At 32.9% G+C, this 22,079-nt stretch overlaps 1 protein-coding gene across 1 annotated transcript; it reads left to right on the top strand.

The window, feature by feature from the left end:
* The first annotated feature begins 1,632 nt into the window (after window positions 1-1,632).
* Window positions 1,633-10,491, top strand: LOC143054324 (putative methyltransferase-like protein 24). Its single transcript, XM_076227298.1, has 6 exons — window positions 1,633-1,828; window positions 2,405-2,517; window positions 4,472-4,600; window positions 6,985-7,059; window positions 7,636-7,777; window positions 9,859-10,491. Exons 1-6 carry the CDS (start codon window positions 1,727-1,729, stop codon window positions 10,174-10,176), a joined length of 879 nt encoding a protein of 292 aa, XP_076083413.1. The 5' UTR covers window positions 1,633-1,726; the 3' UTR covers window positions 10,177-10,491.
* The last annotated feature ends 11,588 nt before the right edge of the window (window positions 10,492-22,079 follow it).

Below are 22,079 nucleotides of genomic sequence, written 5' to 3' on the forward strand. Positions count from 1 at the left end.
CAAACTTGGACAGAAGCTTGTTTATGATCATAAGATAGTATCCAGAAGTATATTTGTAAATAAATAAATCCATTTTTTCCATATTTTACTTTTAAATAGACTTAGTTTTTCTGCGTGGAACCATTACATTCACTCTGTGCTTAAAGTTTTTAAAATTTTAATAACTTTCTTAAACTATCCTGGGTTTGTACCAAACTTGGACAGAAGCTTATTTATTATCATAAGATTGTATCCAGAAGTAAACTTTGTAAAAAGATTACTCCGTTTTTTCTGTAATTTACTTTTAAATGGACTTAGATTTTTTTACAATCATAAAATAGTAACAAAAGGAATATTTTTATTGATTTTTTTCCTCATTGTTGTTGAGCCTCCGATTTACAGCAAAAATAGGCGAGACACTGGGTTCCGTGGAACCCTTACAAATTTTTTCGCAAACTGAGCGATTCTGTAGCCTTTTTCACAAAAAATCTTAAGTGTAAAATTAATTTTACGATATAAATATTTAGTTGAATTGTTAAGGAATATTTTAGACTTACGATAAATTTTACACTAGGGCTACTGGCTCTTAAGATACTCTAGTTATTTTTTGTTCTTTAGTGTACCTTCTGTCAGTCCTCGGGTTGCATAGGTCAAAAGGTTGAGAGTTGAGATCTAACTTTTTTTTAATCATAACAGTTAAATATCATAGTCGGAACTTTGTCAGAGATTGTCTTAAGTCAAATCTCAAAAGTTTTTGATATTTGAAGTTTATAAATTTATTCATACCTTTTGTATACCAGTGAAGCGCTGGGCATATTTTGTTTGGTCCTGTCTATTCTTGAAGACTGTAAATTGTTCTCTAGATGTCTTTTGTTGTGAGGTTGCTGTCCCCGTGACACATGCACCCACTGATTCTTCTTTTATTCGCGCTTAATGGCTTAATATCATTTTGGAACCACCCACTAAGAATAAAGATTTAACCCGTTGGAACAAATGGATGTTTACTGTATAAATTCATTTATGCCCCTTAAAACAACGTTTTTGTAGAACCTCATTCCGAAAAGTGGCAAGTTTGTGCAACTCGCAGGTCATGTATTGATAAATACATTCCAGTCAGGTAAGACGGATTCAGAGAAAACACTACCATTAAAATTTAATTGTATTCAACACAATTTGAAACACGTCAACAAAAATTCACTCGCTCCGCTCGGCCAAATAATTGTGAATGCACTCGGCCCTCTATCAGTCAATCCTCATATCCTAGACTCACGGCTGAACTGTGACTTTTGGGCTATATATATGCCAAAGTCAAATTTTGCTATATACAATGATAGTCACTACAGTACTAGTAGATCAAAAATGTATACAAAAAATAATCTAAAAAACCTGAGACTGGTATTACTTTTCTATTCTCAAGTACAATAGTCAATATAAAAAAAAAATTATTATGGGTATGATTTTTAACGCGACCCACCAGATTTCATATGTGATGATGTTATCCCCATTTTCATACCGTATAGTATATATTTAAATTAGAATCAGAAAATTCAAAAAACATCAGACTGCAGTACATCAGGACATATTTAATACAGAACTCAAAATTTTTAAGACATGTCATAAAACGTAAATTTTTCTTTTCGAAGTTGACCGGGTTTTATGATTAATGTTTTAGTGAGACCATTAATTATTGCTCTGGTGTAAAAATGTGTGTCACATTTAAAAACTACGGATTTTCGTGCAATTTACAATGCACGTCTGTAGAATAAGAAGGAATATAGTTTGTTACATTGTTCTTCTGCTATTGTTATTTTGCTGCGTGTTTATTTTACTAAGAAGATCAAAAAGGGAGGTAACTCATTGTTTTTATTATAATTTTGTTACAGAGAATTATTGATCCGAAATTGTGCTAAAATCAATATTTCTGATTCTGTTTAAATTCTTTTCAATTCATTTATATTCATTGTTTTAGAATTCCAATTGACCCAATTAGACTTCACCTTTTGCATGAAATTGATTCAAAGCTGTTCGGCTATTTTTAAAATCTGAATGCGGAAATGCTAATATAGTTAAAACGGCGCGAAAATATAATTGGTTTAATTTTAACTTTATAACGATTACAGAGCCTGAGCGAGATTTAAACTGTAAAGGCTAAAGCTCGACTTTATTTTTTTAAGATAAATTGTTGTCTTTTGAAAGTAGCCACCATCCATACTCTCTTGTTTCCAGCTTTTGCCGACAAGTTTTAATACCGTAGTTGTCCAGTAAGATCAGTAAGACAATAAATCTGGAAATAGTATGATTTATATAGATAACACTTCCGAGGCTTTTTTATTGACAGCAGTAGTTATTATTAACTTAATAGATATCACAATTTTGTGACTTTAGATAGCCTTAATAAATAAGAATCTTGATTATTATTTACTAGGAAAGTTTCCCGGACAAGAAAAATATTGTTATTGAAAATGAAAAATGTCTGCTACCATCTAAAGCAGAATTACAAAATCTACCTCACTCCAAGCTAGCATCATTATACCATGAGTAAGTACTAAATCTAGAAATCACAACTTCGGTTATGAAAAATGTGGAACATTTTAGGCTAACTTTGTTAAAACTTCCATTCATTTGGTAAGATCGTTAATCAGAATTATAGAACATAGTAACTAAATGTCCAAAACCTATTAAAATATTTCTGTTACTCTTGAACAAAATATACTATCCTGTTATAATTTTAGTTTTAAACTTTTAAACAGCAAATTATTAGACACCATGCATGTTTACTGCTTGGATTTTATCTTAAGGTTTTTCTACCTAAGGAATATATATTACCTTAGATGTTTTTGACAAAACTATTAGCAAATTTTAGTACTCAATGCTCTTTAACTTCGTACTTTATTGGGCCTTTCTATTTTATTTATTCGAGCGTTACTTATGAGTCTTTTGTAGACGAAACACGTGTCTTGCGCAAATAGAAAATTTCAATCTGGTATCTATGATGAGTTTTATTTTCAGTCCTTTTGGGAAAATTAACCAAAACCAAACTTCTTAAACCTCATGACATATTCACAAATAATGTACAGTATTTCAGTATGAATCATCTCCAAAATCAGATTCCATCAATAAAAAAATGTAAGTGTAATGTACATGCTACAGATGATACAGATAAAACAAACTGGAAAAGGTATATATTTGAAATTTTGGCATCTTAATTTAAACGGTGATGTTGTTTAAACAGCTCGTACATAACTATTATTATTTTGAAATTCTTAAAAAAATGTCAATATATTCTTGGTAGGTCTTAAATTTGTGGTTCTCGGTATTTCAAAACATTGATTTTAAATCAATAGAATTGAATACTTTTACATAACATACGTTGCTTTCGAGTTATTTAAAAGTATAGCGCTTCATGCTGTAAATACTCATATTTTAGCCACGGGGGGTAACTTCGATATTTTTTTGGTAGGGGTGTGCCATTTCTGCCTCAAAAAACGTACCCATTTTAATATAACATTCACTGAACTTCAGTACCTATAGTTATATAAATATTTAAGAAAGAATGACCTATACTTATATGAATATTTAAAATATGACCCATGCTTATATAAGCACTAACTCATCATCACTCATAATTCATAAATATACCAGCTACCCTTAAGTTTTTATATATGAATTGACATCGTTTGGTGCACATATATTTTATAATGTAAGATTCTCAATAGCATATTTATATATGATATGTAGATCATACCCCAAATCAATATACAGTTATCAAACGTAAATGCATTTTAATATAGGATGTCATTAAAAAGGAGGGTCATTTTTATATAAAATCTCGCAAAATTATGACCCATATTTTTGGCACATCCCCGTATACCCAATAATAGGAAGTTACCCCCCTGTGATTTTAGCATTGCACATGGTCATGCTTTTTACCCTATATACACAACTGGTCTCGCTCCTTTTAAAATTAAGTAGCTCTTATGTGTTACATTGATTTGTTTCTATCGAATTGATTAATAAATTTTGAACATCATTCAACTACTGTCGTATTAATTTGTTACAAATATTATTGTGTCTTTACCTTTCATCTGCAGATATAACGCTACCGATTTTGGCGAGTTCGAAATCCTTTTATTTTTTAGATAACTAGTTCTTTGATTAACCTTCACCTGGTCAACTAAATTGTTATAGGGCTAAAGTTCCATTCGTAAAGAAGCCATGACTAATATTTTTCAAATGCTCAAATCTAAATGTTGTTTATCTACATCACTAGCTATAAAACTCACTAAAGATACCACACTCATTATTTTGCAAGTTAGACACACGTTTCGTCCTCAAAATTCTCGTCAATAAAGTGTGTTCCTGATGAAGTTTATCAGCAATATTGTCTTGAACACTGTAGAGGTAATAGGTATTTAAGATTGTAAGCACATTTCATGGACTTTCATTTATGTACTAGTATTGGAAGAATAAATGCTGAACTTGTTATCTGTAGATACGTTTCAAGTTTACAGTTCGGATGTGACAATATCATACGACTAGGAGAGGAAGCCGATGGTGGTTGGGATATCTGTGATGATACTCCCTACAGGCCAAGTACCAAGTGCCTTGTGTATTCCTTTGGGTAAGTTAAATTTTTCCATTTATAATAGGTGTTGGTTGGACATATGTAATTATTCCCCAAACATACCAAGTACTCAGTGTATTTTGTGTTCCTTTGGGTAATTTCATGTTTTTTGGGGGGGATGTTGGTTCAGAAATCAGTGTAAATACAAAAACAACCAAGTGCTCAGTGTCTTGCATATTCCTTTAATTTGGGTTAGTTCAGGATTTGGCACTCAGTACCTTGTGTATTCCTTTGGCTTAGTTCATGATTCTTTTGAGATGTCGATTTGGATATCTGCGATGATACTCCAATGGGATTTGGCACTCAGTGCCTTGTGTATTCCTTTGGCGTAATTCAGGATTCTTTTGAGATGTCGATTTGGATATCTGCCATGATACTCCCAGGGGATTTGGCACTCAGTACCTTGTGTATTCCTTTGGCATAGTTCAGTATTCCTTTGAGATGTCGATTTGGATATCTTCAATGATACTCCTAAGGGATTTGGCACTGAGTACCTAGAGTATTCCTTTGATATGTCGATTTGGATATCTGCAATGAATCTCCCAAGGGATTTGCCACTCAGTGCCTTGTGTATTCCGTTGGCTTAATCAGGATTTCTGTGAGATGTCGTTTTGGATGTCTGCGATGATACTTCTAAGAAATTAGGGACATTGTGCCTTGTGTATTTCTTAGGTAAGTTAGTATTGCCTTTTGGGTGTCGGTTAGTAAATCTCTGACGATAAATAAAACAGACCGGACGCTCAGTGTCCTGTGTATTCCTCTTATGTCGGTTCAAGTTTTCTTTAAGATGTAAATTTTGAATAGTTCTGATGCAGACCAGAAGCTCAATGCCTTTTGTGTACCTTTGAGTCAGTTCATATTTTTTTTGAGGATGTCGATTTTGATATCTGTGAGGACATGCCATAAGGACCAGGCGCGTATTGCTTCGTATACCTTTGGGTATTTTCTTAGGGATGTCGACTTGGATATATGCGATGATAAGCCATAAGAACTAGGCCTTCAATATTTCGTCTAAACCTTTGGTAAGTTCAGGTTTCCTTTGGGTTGTCCATTTGGATATCTGTGATGACATACAACTTATTATAAATGCTAAGAGTTTACCTTTGGGTAAGTGCAGATTCCTTTTGGATGTTGATTTGGAAATCTGTGATGATATGCCATAAGGACCAGGCGCTTAATGTTTTGTGTATGCCTTTGGGTTATTTCTGGTTTCTTTGGGGATGTCGAATTGGATATATGTGATGACGTTGTGTTTCCGTTGTGTCGTTTGTTTTCTCCTATTTTTTAGTGTGAATTCACATTACTATAAGACGTGTCACGGTACTTTTCTATCCCAAATTCATGTATTTGGTTTTGATGTTATATTGGTTATTCTCATCGGATGTTGTCTAATGCTTAGTCCGTTGCTGTGTGTGTTACATTTGAATGTTGTGTCGTTGTTCTCCTCTAATATTTAATGCGTTTCCCTCAGTTTTAGTTTGTTACTCCGATTTTGTTTTTTGTCCATAGATTTATGAGTTTTGAACAGCGGTATACTACTGTTGCCTTTATTTATATGCCATAACGACTAGGCGCTCATTACTGCGTGTAAACCTTTGAATAAGTTCAGATTTCCATTGGGTTGTCAATTTAGACATCTGTGATGATATACCATAAGACTAGGCTCTCAATGTTTCGTGTGTACCTTGGGTAAATTCAGGTTTCCTTTTGGTGTCGATTTGGATATATATGATGATATGCCTTACAGACCAGTGCCTTGTGTATATCTTTGTGTATATTAAACTTAATTTCGAATAATATCGCTTGGATAGCAAGGTAGGTTACAATTGATTCACATTTAAGAAGTTGGCTCACTGGATTTTACCCACCCTACAGTGAGATCTTTGCTGATGAGTGATCGTTGACATTGGTAATGTGTGACTTCGCAGCCAAATTCGATTGTTTTACAAAATGAACATCAAAGTATATAATGTAACCGGCAAACAGAAAAAACATTACTAGAAAACGAAAGACTTCGACATTTATTTATTTGACCAACAATTTAAAAGATCTGTGAAGAATGTAAATTACATTCAAAGAGAAGATGATTGAAAATTGTTAGTAAAACTGCAATTTCTGAAATATTTTATGATGGTTCTAAGTATCGTTTTAAGAGAAACGAATAGCATTTCTGAGGTAAATATTTTGAGACAATAAAAAACCAAAGGGAATTTCATAACGATGTTTTCTATTGTTTTGAATTTTAGGGATGTTCGGGATTGAACCGAAGTTTCTTCACATAATACTGAATGTAGCATAAAATGCAATCTACTATTTTTACACAGGAGTATGTATCTTTTGTCAGACTACATCTTTATCTTATTTTGTATTTAATATTTCAGAATAGATTTTGATTTTAGCTTTGACGATGCCATATCAAAGAAGTATGGATGTGAGGTGCACTCGTTTGACCCTAGGTACATTATTTTTAATTCAAATTTTGATTAAATTAATATTCGTAATGCTATCAGTCATATATTTTTACTAGAGGATCCAAGAACCCTAGAGGACTATGTCTACAATAATTCCTAATGCAAAATATCAATTTATTATACAGATAAAAATTTGAAAAAATGCTCTTACTAACGTAAACATTCAACAACTTTCATTCTTCTGCATATAATTTAGTATTTTTTTACTTCTACAAAGAAATTTGTCATTTCATCACTATCGTCATGTATCGACATAAAATATCACCTTTCTTAATGTTACATAGGAAATCTTGTTCCAATTGAAATGTCGTATATGTTACAACTTGTATGTACAATTTTTAAACAAGTCAAAAACTTGTTATGTTGTATCCCATCGGCTTATAATTTAAACACTGTTACAGTTAATTGTACAAAGTCGTCATTTACAGACGATATTCAAAAATGAGACTGCATATACGTGATATTGTTTTAATATACTAGTTTAAACTTTCAATTGTAAACTTTTCCTTGTAGGTTGATTTGAAGATTTGATTGATTTTTGTTTTCTTTTCTTTTTTCTAGTATGAAGGTTAAAGAGGGTATAAGATCACACAATGTATGGTTCCATCCATATGCTATAGGACCAAATACACGGATACAACGTGGTACCCATTGGCCAATGTTTACACTAAAAGATTTAAAGATAAAACTGAATCATCAAAATGTAAGTGTATGTTTAACACAACGAAGAATCAGAATTATAGGAACTGGATCAAATAAAATATTATTCACTCGAAATTATGACACCTAGTGACTTCATCGTACATGCTGTACCACTTTTTTTGAAATGTTTACCTATCATTTCTGTTTGCTATGTTCACACATCGTTGTCAATATAATGGAATTTTATGCGACTGACAAATAAGTGAAATGTTTAGCTAGCTATAAAACCAGGTTTAATCCGACATGTTCTACATAAGAAAATTCCTGTACCAAGTTAAGAATTTGTTATCATTTTACCATTATATTTATACGGATTTTCTGTTTTGCATTTCCTCGGAGTTCGTTATTTTTGATTTTTTTACATTTTAGGCTATACACTTAGTTATTAATGACAGATATAATGGTATTGTCCACTTTTTATAACATAACTACATGTTGACATAAGACTAACTATAACGGTTGACAGGGGTTTTTGATAAAGGATCAAGTTATACTTGATTGACTCTTCAAAACTTAAAAAAAAATAATAAACCGGTGAGCATTAAGTCTTTAATATTGAGTTTTCCAGGTGAAACTTACTCATCCTTGACACCAGAAGTAAATTATGTATACCAGACGTGTGTTTTGTCTACAAAAGATTCATCAGTGACGTTTGAATAAAAAAAAAAAGTTAAAAGGTCAAACAAAGCGAAGTTTTGAGAGAATACAATTCCAAATGGTATTGCCAAATATAGCGAATCAATCTTTTCATGGGTATTAAATCCTTAGAATGTCGATGACTGTCGAGTTGTTTAAATAGTTATCAAAGGTACCAGGATTATAATTTTGTACGCCAGACGCGCGTTTCGTCTACATAAGACATCAATTAAACAGTTGATTTATGATTATGACAATATTAATGATAACTCATGTCAAAACATAAATGCTGACTACTCAGCTGGAGATAAACTAATCATAGATACTATGAACAAAATTGTTTATTTTTCTACAATTCATGTTGTTACTTTAATCTAGTTCAGTTGGTTTCAGTGCTAACCTCAGAGTGTACTTATACAAATACTTTACCAATAATAAACACCCCAAAATGTTTATCGAACTTTTTTGGAATAGTTTTCTATAATTGATATCTTATTTTGTAAAACACTTAAGAAAATATAAGAAATATGTTTTCTCTACTGCTTTTTTTGTACAAATAAAGTAATTGTGACAAAAAATAATATAAAAATCATTTAGAAATCAAAAACTAGCATACAATTCTTTCAATTAATTAGTCCTTGTACCAAAAATATGCTTTGCAGAAAAACTACAGTTTCCATACTCAACAACTTGAACTGTTCTAAAAAAAGGATGAAAGACACCAGAGGGACAGTCAAACTCATCAATCGAAAATAAAGTGACAGCTAAATATGAAAAAGACAAACAGACAAACAATAGTACACATGACTCAACATAGAAAACTAAATCGTGTGCAGACGGCTGCCATATTATTTACATATTTTAAAAACTGTTTTACTCCAAAAAAAATATATATATTTATACAGTTCTCTCATAGAACTGATTTATCCAGTTTTATCTTCTAATGCCGATTTTTGGACAGTTCTACCCTAGAACAATTCTAGGATGACATATTTTCCGAGTTATAAAAAGAGTTAAATCCACTGTTTTCTACTTAAGAAAATGCCTTACCATTCAGGAATATAACATTCTTTTGATGTGTTTGAGCTTTTGATTTTGTCAATTGCTCAGGGACTTTCCGTTACGAATTTTCCTCAGAGTTCGGTATTTTTTGTTATTTTACTTTTTAGAACTGATCTAAAGTTTTCATTACCATAAAGGGTCTCGAAGTCAACATTCCTGTGAGGATTTAAAATATTGTATATAAAATTTGTGATTTCTATATTTTTTGTATTGGTAGGTCAAACTCCCACGTTATGTGAGTTTATAAATTACTTCATGAATTATCAAGCTAACTTAAGCTATAGAACCACAAACTGCATTTGAGACTGGATAAAATGTACATTCAATATGAGATTAAGTTTTTATTTAAACAGCAATTCACGATCTCACTTTGCTTTGTTTCAGAGACTATTGACGGCTGTAAAACTTGACGTAGAAGAATGGGAAATGCTTGCTCTGCCGAACATGATATCAGATGGTACATTGAAGTCTGTTAAGCAGCTTCTGATAGAATTTCATATTACAATGCGACCAGAACCTGATAAACAAAGATATATTCGGGGACTGAACATATTGGTAGATTTGTATGAACAAGGATTTAGAATATTTTGGACCAAGAGAAATCTATTTTGTAGATTTACCTCCCTTGAAGAAGATATAGAGAGAACAGGATGTCACGAAATATCATTTGTAAATATCAATACTTTGTCAACTGTTCTTTAATGAAGGTCATTGTTAGTTGACAAAATTATCACACTAATTTAAAGAGTTGGCAAGAAAGAAGCCGAAATGAATCTCGTTGGATATCGTGTTTATTCCTGAAATGTATACATATAATTTAATCAATACACAAAACCATATGTATTCACAAGTATTATTCGAGAAAGAAATATATGGATTACTCTAACGATGTGTTTAGAAAGGTTCTAAAATAGCTGAAGTAAATATTTAATGATAGAACAGTATGAATTGAATTTGAAAGTATGATTATTATTATTATAATATTAAAGTAAAAAGCTTAAATTTGTGAGAAAAAAATATGAGTCCATCGTTCATCTTAGTTCATAATCGCTGTAAAAAATTGAAGGGTTATTTTTTACTCTTGAAAACAGAAACACATAGAGGTGTTGACATATTTCAATGAAAGACTTATAAGCACGCATGTAGACACATGTCCGGATTTATTTCAAATGTTATTTTTAAAAATAATATTCGAAAATAAGTAAACTTGATTCGACGTTCAAAATAAAATTGAAATAATAGTAAAAATTTAACCCTCCTTGGTAGCAAATAAAAATTAATTTGACAAATGTCTGCTGAAGACCCCTTTCTTTATCAAAAATTCCATACTCCACCATGCAAAACATGATAGTGCACATAAATCTGTATATTATCAAATCTGTTCTACATCAGGAATAGATTACCTCTGCTGTATTTGCAAAAACAATTGGAATTTTCGGTCGTCAAAGCTCTTCAACGTCGTACTTATTTTCAGATTCGAGCGTAACTAATGAGTCTTTTGTAGACGAAACGCGCGTCTGACGTACAATATAATCCTGGTATCTATGATGGATAGTTTTTTACTTCAATAAGTTAAATTAAATTAAAAAAATATAATTATATACACAAACATCTGCCCTGGACATATTGAAATAATATACAGTGCTCTGCATTTTCCGTTTGATCACAGTATTTGTTAAATATATTATCATCTTTTTGTACTTGTATATTTTCATGTGCACATGTTCGTCCCTTTTACCACAGAACCCCGTTAAAGGATTGCCCAAATTGGCAACAGATAATTATTCATTCTGTTTGTTGTCTAAGCTTTTACTGAAAATTGTCAATTGACAGGCTGAAGTACAGCTAAGTAAAATAACTGAATAAAAGATCTAGGCCACCAATGAGTTAAAAATGACACTTGGTTTTAATCGCTATTATATTAAATTAAGGACGGAAAAAGGGAGCAGGATATGGTTTGTTTCTATATTGTATATCACGAATTTAATACTAAAGCCTTATTTCCAATAATAGTTGCTCCTCAATACCAAGATTATTTCGAGTTGTGTCTCTTAGACAATGAACCTAACTGTTCGATTTTTTTAATTTGTCTTTAGCTGTCCGATTGGAAACTCTAGAACAATCACATAGCATGATGGAGAAAAATTTAAAAAAAACCGACAATTCAGATGACTAAATGTCCTGAAATGGTCTAGTTTCAATACTATTAACAATTTATGACTGTTTGAAAAACGATAAATTGCAACTTCTGAAAAGGTTTTTATTAACTTAAAAAATACGATGCTCAAACCCATATTTAAGTAAATTGTACAATATTTGTATCAAGTAATGAATAATTGGTGCATTGAAGAAGTAGAACTTGCATATTACTACATTTGGTATGAAATGTGTATATGTAACCTTATTGTTCAAGATCAAGTTACAACATCCGTTTTAAAAGATGCAAGTAGCTAAAATTGCACTACACATGCAAACTTCGTATTTTGATCCCGAATGTGCGATTAAACTCGACTCGCAGAATTTTTAGATAATAAAAGGCAAACAGCAAAGTCAGCGTAAGAAACATTTTCATAATTTATTCAACCCATACATCTGAATTAGTCTTACTCAGTGTTGATTGTAATGAGAATTACTGTCTCTAACACGAATCTCCCGAGTACTGGGTATGTCATTTTCCATGCGGAAGATATTATTAGTCTAATTTGTGGGAATTTTGCCCGCTTCTATAAGCAGTAGACTTCTTTGAATAAGTAATGAAGATCTGTCTAGAAAATTGGTTTCCCCGCCATGATCAGTATTGAATTATTGCATGTTATTTGTTCATTTGGCAGAAAATGCTTCTTTGTTTGGCAAGAAAGTGAAACAAACATTCCATCGCGATTCCAATTAAAATGTCGTACGTGATGGATTTATGGGACTGGATGTACAGAGAAATCAGGCGTTATATAACCACAAAATATAACTAATAATGGAGACTGTTCTTAGAACGGCCTGTTCGGCGTTAAAACTATTGACTTTTAAAAACAGCTATGCGTCTCTAAACTGTTCACTTAATGTGTTGTAGATAACCTAATAATCCGACGTGACTAAAGTTATTTAGTTGATGAAAATTATACATGCATGCATGGAAGAATTTATTGAAGCAACTATCAATTTAAAAATGGAGCACAGACCCATTATTTGAATATTAAAAGCTGAAGTTTTGGTAAAATTATTTAATATCAAAAAGCATATTCTGCTGTGGAGGTGAAGTCCACCAAATTCATAGTGTATACAGATGGTCATATAATTCGGAGAATAAAGATGTGTTTTGTTTTTCTGTGCTAAGTAAAAATTTTAAAAAAATGGTACATACAATGATATTGATTAGTACTCTATGCATATGATAATAAATTGGTTACTGTAAAAACTTTTTTTTAACATTGATATACTACTGTCTCCTTTATTTATAATCGAATTCATGTTTTTTTCACTTGGAAATGATATAACTTTTATAGAAATTGTAAACAATATTACTTATTCTAGTTTTATGCATTATACAATATTCAGATAGCCATCTGCGACATTTACGACAGTGGAGATTTTATTTTATGACATGAACTAATATAGTCCTGCATGTCATAATCAATTTTACTTTTAAAAAAGATTAAACCACAAGGGAATAATTCAGAAAATATAAAGCTGTTAGAATGCTAACGATTTACTGATTTCTCCAGGGAGTCTCGGTCTAGGATACAACCTCCTACGCTTACAAAAAGGTTTACTTACTATCGTATGAGTTCAGTAAATGTTTTCTTTAAAATGTGATAATATAGGATAGACAATTTATATAATAAGAAATACATTATAGAACCGTATCAGTTTCGTGAGGTTATCACTATCAGGCATGTTTTAAATAGCTATACACATCTTAAACTTAAATTATGAAAACTCTAACTTAAGTTTAGTTTGCCCCTTTCGGTAAAATATATTTTGTTTTTTATCCAAGCATTGTCTTAATCCTATCTGATATTTTTGTTTCTGTATCTGATTAAAATTTACGGTTTCCATCAGCATACAACACCTCTAATTTATTTGTTGATGAGATGTTTGTTTGGGGCATCTCATTGCTTAGTATGGACTAAAACATATTTTGACATTAATGGTAGTCTACGCATTTTTATCCGTTTACATGAATTTCGATGGATTTGGAAGCTCTTCTTACAGTTGTTTTGTCGAGCCTGCAACTTTGGTTGCAGAAAGCTCGTCATAGGAGTAGTGATCCGGCGGCGGCGGTGTTAGCTATCTTCTTTAAACGCTTAATATTTTAGAAGGTAGAAGACCTGAATGCTTCATACTTTATATATAGATGCCTCATGTTACAAAGTTTCCGTCAGTCACATGTCCAATGTCCTTGACCTCATTTTCATAGGTTAGTGACTACATGAAAAAAAAAGTTAAGAATTTTTGTAATGTTAGATTCTCTCTTGTTATAAGTAATAGGATAATTATATTTGGTGTGTGCGTACCTTGCAAGGTCCTCATGTCCGTCAGACAGTTTTCACTTGCCCTCGACCTCATTTTATGGATCTGTGAACAAGGTTATGTTTTGGTGGTCAAGTCCATATCTCAGATACTCTAAGCAATAGGTCTAGTATATTCGGTGTATAGAAGAACTGTAAGGTGTACATGTCCAACTGGCAGGTGTCATCTGACCTTGACCTCATTTTCATGGTTCAGTGGTTATAGTTAAGTTTTTGTGTTTTTTTATATACTGTATGCAATAGGTTTACTATATTTGGTGTATGGAATGATTGTAAGGTGTACATGTCTAGCTGGTAGGTGTCATCTGACCTTGACCTCATTTTCATGGTTCAGTGGTCAAAGTTTAGTTTTTATGCAGTTAAGCTGCATTATGCGAGCACCCTAGATTTGTGTTCTACCCAATAAATACTGAAATACTTGCCATTGTTATTATCTAGCTCGCTACTATGTTATATATAACTAATTGAACACTTTTTTAATACTTTTTATTCTGGATTACAAAAAATATGACCAGAAAAACCTTAAATGATCGTCGATTTATCCAAAAGTTTTAAAGTTACACATAGGAAGTAGTGCTTATTAAGAATCCTTGTGTAGTTCATTATGACTTGTGCTTTTAGCTAAGATGTCAAAGAACAATTGTATGAAATATTTAATCGCCGAAAATCTCTTAAGACAAGTAGTTTAGATTTCCCAAATGACAAAAGTCGTAGGAATATTGTTTGTCATCAATACGTAGTACAACTACGTCAGTAGTCTATTATATAATAAGTTCAACTGTTCATGCTGTTGGCGGCAATTTCAAATTAGTCTAGAAAAAGAAATTTTCGTAGCTTTTCAATTTGGAGGCAAGTGTGCAAATTAGCGGTGGTCCGAGGTCCGCGACCTTCCACTTTTGCAAGCGGAATTTCGAATAGGATAGTTGGTTTCTAGCTACACCCGACGTAGTCACCTTCCACTTGAAAGAAAATAAGAAATTACTTTGCAAACCTTTTCACCATGTTCACCAAAGTCTCCAATTAAACGAGCTAAAAACTTATTTTTATCATTATTAGTCATGACAGCGATGTTCATTTTGTTCAACCGCTAGCTTTATACAGAAAATCGCCGACAAATATTGTATAAATTCGAGTAAAATCGTATCTGATTGACACAAACAACATTGTAAACACATAACAATGGCGGCCGTGAAGACCAAATTTTATAATATCGGATCCGATTCCGGAAGCGGATAAGGGTAATTCCGGGTTTGGCGATCATTTACAAAAGAAATCCAAGCAGGTGAAACAACACATCTATGCATGGTAAATTAATGAATATAAACACTAGAATTGTAAACCAAAAGATATATGTAAAAGAAAGAAAAATCAGAAAAATATTTTATTCAGAAACTCAAAATTACTTTTTGACAAATTTTTAATTTAAAAATCCAATACACAGTGACAGCTGGGAACAGTATATCTAACAATATACATGTTCATGGTCACAGTCTAAATTTTCTTTATAAATGATAAATGATGATAATGCATGTGAGATGCTTTTAAAGTGTAAACATATTACTGCAATTTCGAAGGGTTATTTGTTTTTCTCAATTTTGAAGGGTCAATTAAAGTAGCTGAAAGTTTCTTTCTTTATTTTCACAAATAATGCAACTATATTATATATACCTTAATGTAAGTAAATCATATGATATATAGGTGGCATTCTTTGGGCCACTCTATCCCCTCCTGTTTGATAACTTGGAAACGGTTGAGCTCCCCACCCCTAAACCATATGAGGGGCAGATCCAGGATTTTAGGTTAGGAGGGGCGCAAACTTAAATTTTTGCCGAGCAGAGCGAGGCTAAAAAAATTTGAGGTAAAATTATCAGAATATTCTTTATTAAGCTAAGAACAACCCATGCTTTGCAAATTTAAGGGGTGTGCAAGCCCGCAACCCCCCCCCCCCCCGTCTGAATCAACCCCTGCATATATTCAAGTATAGGACAATATAATAAATAAAAAAATGAAATATAGGTGGAGTCCCTGGAGTTACCCCACCCCCTCCTGTTTGAGAACTTGGAAACGGTCGAGATCCACACCCCTTAACCATATATATTCATGTTTGTGACAATATGAAAAATCAAATGAAATATAGGAAGAGTCGCTGGGGGTCACCCCACCCCTCCTGTTTTTAGAATTTAAAAATGGTCGAGATCCCCACTCCTAAACCATATATATTCATGTATGGGACAATATAACAAATCAGATGAAATATAGGGGGAGTCCCTTGGGTCACCCCACCCCCTCCTGTTTGAGAATTTGAAACCCGTTGAGATCGCCACCCCTTAACCATATATATTCATGTACGGGACAATATAACAATTCAAATGAAAGATAGGGGGAGTCCCTGAGGTCACTGTTCACCCTCCTGTTTGAGAAATTGGAAATGGTCAAGATCCTTACCCCTAAACCATATATATACTCATGTATGGGACAATATAACAAATCAAATGAACTATAGGGGAAGTCCCTGTGGTCACCCCAACCCTCCTGTTTGAGAACTTGGAAACGGTCGAGATCCCCACACCAAAACAATATATATTCATGTATGGGCCAATATAACTAATTAAATGAAATATAGGGGGAGTCCCTGGGGTCACCCTACCCCTCCTGTTTGAGAACTTGGAAACCAATGAGATCCCAACCCCTAAACCATACAGTGTATATATTCATGTATGGGACAATATAACAAATAAAATGAAATGTAGGGGAAGTCCCTAGGGTCACCCTACCCCCAGTGGCGGATCCAGAAATTTTCATAAGTGGGGCCCACTGACCGACCTAAGTGGGGCCCGTTCCAGTGGTTCCCTATATAAGCAACCAATTTTTTTCCCATAAAGGGGGGGGGACGGGCCCCCTGCCCCCCTAAATCCTCTGCCTTCTTTGAGAACTTGAAAACCGTTGAGATCCCCACCCCTAAATTATATATATTCAGTGGCGGATCCAGGGGGGGGTTCCGGGGGTGCGCACCCCCCCTTTATTTTTGCCGATCAATGCATTTGTATCGGGACATATGTTTTGCACCCCCCTTTGCCCTGGGTGCCCTGGGTTAGCACCCCCCTTTCGAAAATTCCTGCATCCGCCCCTGATATTCATATGTATGGGACAAAATAACAAATCATTTACATTTACTATGGGCAGGTCAGTCAGACCTCACCTTTGATCCCTGTTGTAGTGAACATTTGTCTGATTCGTGTCTCATAACTTTTGTACTATAGAACACAAACTCAGTTTTCTTTCCAGGGAAACCAGTCCATTCATACTATTACATGTTCATACTAAGTCAAATTGAACTTCTAGCAGTCAAATAAAACCAAGGTTAACTACCAAGTAGAACAACTGCAATCATTGGGAACTTGTACCACTGCAGACTCACCATAAAAAAATATACATTGATATATGCATTGCTTTTGAAACCTTGATAACATGTAAATTATTTGCCTTAATAAATAAATCATTAGATAAACATGAATGTACTATATATGAATGTTTAATGTTGAGGCAACATTGCCACAGTTTTCACAATTACGGTTGCCTTGGTTTTTGGTTAACTGCCTTCAGCGCTTACAGCGCTTTGATTGAGTTTTGGTCTTATTATCTAATACTTTATGCAATAAGACAACTATATATGGTGTACGCAAATATTTTATGATCTATATGTCAGTCGCTCATATTTAATTTGACCTTGACCTCTTTATCACGGTTCATTGCTCAGTGTTAATTTTTTTTGTTTTGGTCTGTTTTTCTTAAACTATAAGCAAAAGGTCAACTATATTTTTTGTATGGAAGAATTGTTAGCTGTACATGTCTGCCTGACATGGTTGACCTTGATCTCATTTTCATGGTTCATTGGTATTTTTTTAGTTTTCTAAGTTAATGTTAAGTTTATGTGACAGTTGTAATAAAGCTTTATATTTAGGGCTGTTAACACAATATCAATGATTAGTAAAGAAGGCGAGACATTTCAGCATGTGCACTCTTGTTTCGTGTAGGAATGTTCCTATCGCATTGGATATAATGAAATCAATTGCTGTCTTGTTTGCGTGTTGAATTTGGCAATTTTGTGTTGTCATCGTACCATGGCTCCATATCTGTTTCATTTCAAATTTGACCCATAAGAAAATTGAATTGCAAATCAGTGTATCATTACTGAATGACGCCATGAGATAAAAGTAGATACCTCTTAGTTGAGAAACACATTTAATCTCATTAACGAGGATTTAGTATGACATGCCCTATAATATTTGGCAACTACAGTATGTACCCAGCGTATTGAGTTTTGGTGTAACCATATATAAACAATAAATATATCGATGTCCGTTTTTCACAGGATGATAAATATATGAATGACAGAAATTTCAGCCTATCATATGTCAATGGGTGACAATTTTATTTTACAATATTTCCATGGGTCAAAATATCTTGATGAATATCAAATGCATATATTCCAGATATTAATGCTGTTTTTCTCTAATTTTTTACAGTAGCATTTTATCATCACCAATGAATATGAACATTTTTATGTCAGACAAACGAACAAGTCAGAGTTTTAGACAAAGTCAATATATCAATAGGTTTTTTTTTCGCATGCAAACGGCACTCTGTTACCAAAATAGAGATGACACATCCCAATTCCTCACCCTAGACCTTTACTATCGATACCATTGTCAAGGTTTCAAAAACACACAGATGTCATGAATATTTTTTTCTAATTATTTTCTATACTTTTTTAATAATACAGACAACAAGTTTCAGGAGAAAAATCCCTCGCGTCACTACTTAATAAGCATATCTATCTTAAATGACAGGTATTTCCAATAACTGTCACCTTACTTAAGCATGGTGGAAATCCGCTGATATTTTCATTTCATGGATATAACATTGGCGAAGAGCCAAAATCTCTCGCAGAAAGCCTGTCAGACTAAACGAGATATGGAATAAAGTTAAAAAAACAAGAAAGAATAGTAAACTCTGCGATAGAGAAATAGGATGTTTTAAACAAAATTTCCATATGGTCTTCAACATTTATCAGGAGGTCTTAAGCTCAAAGTGACACCAACAACATGATCAATTGTGAAATGATTGGATTAACACAACAACTATATACTTGAATCTATTAATTATGACATGATACTTACTGTCATGAATACTTCCATAATCAAAACATAAAGGAAATAAATGATAAAGGAGGCAAAAACTTACTCCACAATGTAACTGAAACAAGTATTTCTAAGCTGTGTATAATAACTGATAGTTTTTAAGCCAGCGATTTTGTAACCATAGATTACTTAAAACGGTTACTGAATTATTTCATGGAAACAAGGATTCGTTTTGAATAATGAAATGTGAAATTTTAAAAACAAATGGGATATCATATCTATTAATTTTTACAAAAAGTGGTAAAATTAAGACACAGTCTTAACATAATGAGATCTGGTATGAAGATTGTTACTAAGATTTGTGAATATTGTTTTTGTATGCTGACTCTATTTTTGATAGTTTTTACACTAAACATGTATTGCAAAACAGATTCTGTAACCTGTCGGTACTTATATTTTGAGGTTGAACAATGTCCGGCTATTGTCAAACTGATGACCTTTTTACCTATTATGTGTGTTTGTTTTGTTCACACAACATTGTCAATATAATAGAATTTGATGAGACTGTCTTACAAGTGAGAAGTTTAGCTAGCTTTAAAACCAGGTTTGATCTTCCTTTTTCTACATAAGAAAATGTCTGTACCAAGTCAGGAATATGACAGTTGCCATCTATTCGTTTGATGTGTTTGAGCTTTTAATTTTGTCGTTTAATTAGGGACTTTCATATGGATGTCTCCTCTGAGTTCGGTATTTTTGTGAGCTTTTCATAGTGCAATTGCCTTCAGACTCACGAAGGGGAACTAAATTTCATTTCTGTTTTATAGAACATATTTTATTTATTAGTTTTAATATGGGTTTAAATCGGCTTTGAGTAAAGAGTAAAATCACAAAAATACTGAACTCCGAGGAAAATTCAAAACGGAAAGTCCCTAATCAAATGGCAAAATCAATGATAAAACACATCAAACGAATGGACAACAACTGTCATATTCCTGACTTAGTACTGGCATTATCAAATGTAGAAAACGATGGATTAAACCTGGTTTTAAAGGCGAGCACTATTCGATCAGTTCTATAAGTCTTTTGTCTTTTTTATTTGTGTCTGTGCTCAATCCAACAAGTCAAACTCTTTCAAACTAATTTTTAAAATTCATTCGTGATATATTGTTTTGTTTTTCACTGTTCTAGGTTTGGGATTGTGCTAAACGCTGATAAACATAATTATAAATCCCTGTACCCTGTGTGTATGATTTTCCAAAGTCAGGAACCAGTAAATAGTTATCAAAGGTACCAGGATTATAATTTAATACGCCAGACGCGTTTTGTCTACATAAGACTCATCAGTGACACTCATATCAAAATATTTATAAAGCCAAATAGTGGCGGATCCAGCCATTTTAAAAAGGGGGGTTCCCAATCCAGAGAAAAGGGGGGGTTCCAACTATATGCCCCCCTTTCAAATGCATTGATCGGCCAAAAAAGGGGGGTTCCAACCCCCGGACCCCCCCCTTGGATCTGCCACTGCCAAATAAGTACAAAGTTGAAGAGCATTGAGGGTCCAAAATTCCAAAAGTTGTGCCAAATACGGCTAAGGTAATCTATTCCTGGGATAAGAAAATCCTTAGTTTTTCAATAAATTCAAAGTTTTGTAAACAGGAAATTTATAAAAATGACCACATAATTGATATTCATGTCAACACCGAAGTGCTGACTACTGGGCTGGTGATACCGTCGGGGACGAAACGTCCACCAGCAGTTCCGTTATTTCACATTTCATCCTCCAGTGGCCTTTAAAAGATCACTATATGTTATGCTTCTAATCATTGTTGATTGCTTTACAATGACCTTTACTTGTTCACTTTTTTGTCCTTTTGGTCTTTATTGTTTTTTGCATAATTGACATTCGTTCCACAGAACCTAACTTTCACTAACATTTAGTATCCTACGTCATGGATTTGTGCAATTTTGACTTTTCAATCATTTAGCACTGATTGTTTCTAATTAGTGTAAGTCAATAACTCTTTCTGTGTAACAAATTCAATATCATTAACGAAACCCAAAATAAATACAATAATATAAAGCATTTAGATATTAGCAGAAGACGGGTTCAATTTTAATTCCACACTAAGAACTTTTAACTGAATAATATATGTACAGGACTTTTTTTCTATTCATAAACATATAATGGCCATCAGCAATGTGCAATTCGACATCGCAAAACAAACTATAAAAGATCTCAGAATGACAGATATAATTCAATTCAGACGAAAAAACAAACTGTTTGATTTATGTAGAAAACAAATATGATATACAGCAACAAAATAATTCATTATAGGCTCCTTACTTAGCACAGACATTCATAATTAATTAGGTTAAATAGTTTGCATGCGCCCAACTCTATTCTAATTTGGAACGATGATGTATCGGTACAATATAAGAAAAAATATATAACTCAGCTGAAAAGGGTTGTACTCCCATGATTGATACAAAGCACAATGACAGGATTTACTCAACAATAAGGGACTGCATTAATTTAAGTGTTCTCATTTTGCAAAATTTCTGACAACTTTCTCAAATTTGTTGGTATCATTGCTAACGAAAACATACAGGTTAGCGACTATACGTTCTCTTTTAAATGTTATAGTTCCTTCTTCTTACAAGTATTATCATGATCAAGTCGTCATATTAATTCTCACTAATGTCGTCTTCCTTACATGTCGGTCTATTTCTAAGTTTCAGTTCTTTAAAGCAAACTATTTGTAATATTACGCATTTAAAACGTAGTCGCCAAAACACTCTTAATGTATACAAACCCATTCAAAATTATTTTGTAGAGATTAATTTGAAAATTTTAGATGACACTAAATGGACAATGATTTTTTTTTATTAAACCAAACAGTAATATTTATACTTTTTGGGGTGTTGGGGTGGGATTGGGAGT

The sequence above is a fragment of the Mytilus galloprovincialis genome, chromosome 1 (assembly GCF_965363235.1).
Source record: "Mytilus galloprovincialis chromosome 1, xbMytGall1.hap1.1, whole genome shotgun sequence".
NCBI classification, from domain to species: Eukaryota; Metazoa; Mollusca; class Bivalvia; order Mytilida; family Mytilidae; genus Mytilus; species Mytilus galloprovincialis.

Coding starts and splice junctions, on each gene's coding strand:
- LOC143054324 (XM_076227298.1), top strand. CDS start 1,727: ATGCACGTCTGTAGAATAAGAAGGAATATAGTTTGTTACATTGTTCTT. Junction 7,060..7,635: donor GTGCACTCGTTTGACCCTAG/GTACATTATTTT, acceptor TCTTTTTTCTAG/TATGAAGGTTAAAGAGGGTA. Junction 7,778..9,858: donor TAAAACTGAATCATCAAAAT/GTAAGTGTATGT, acceptor GCTTTGTTTCAG/AGACTATTGACGGCTGTAAA.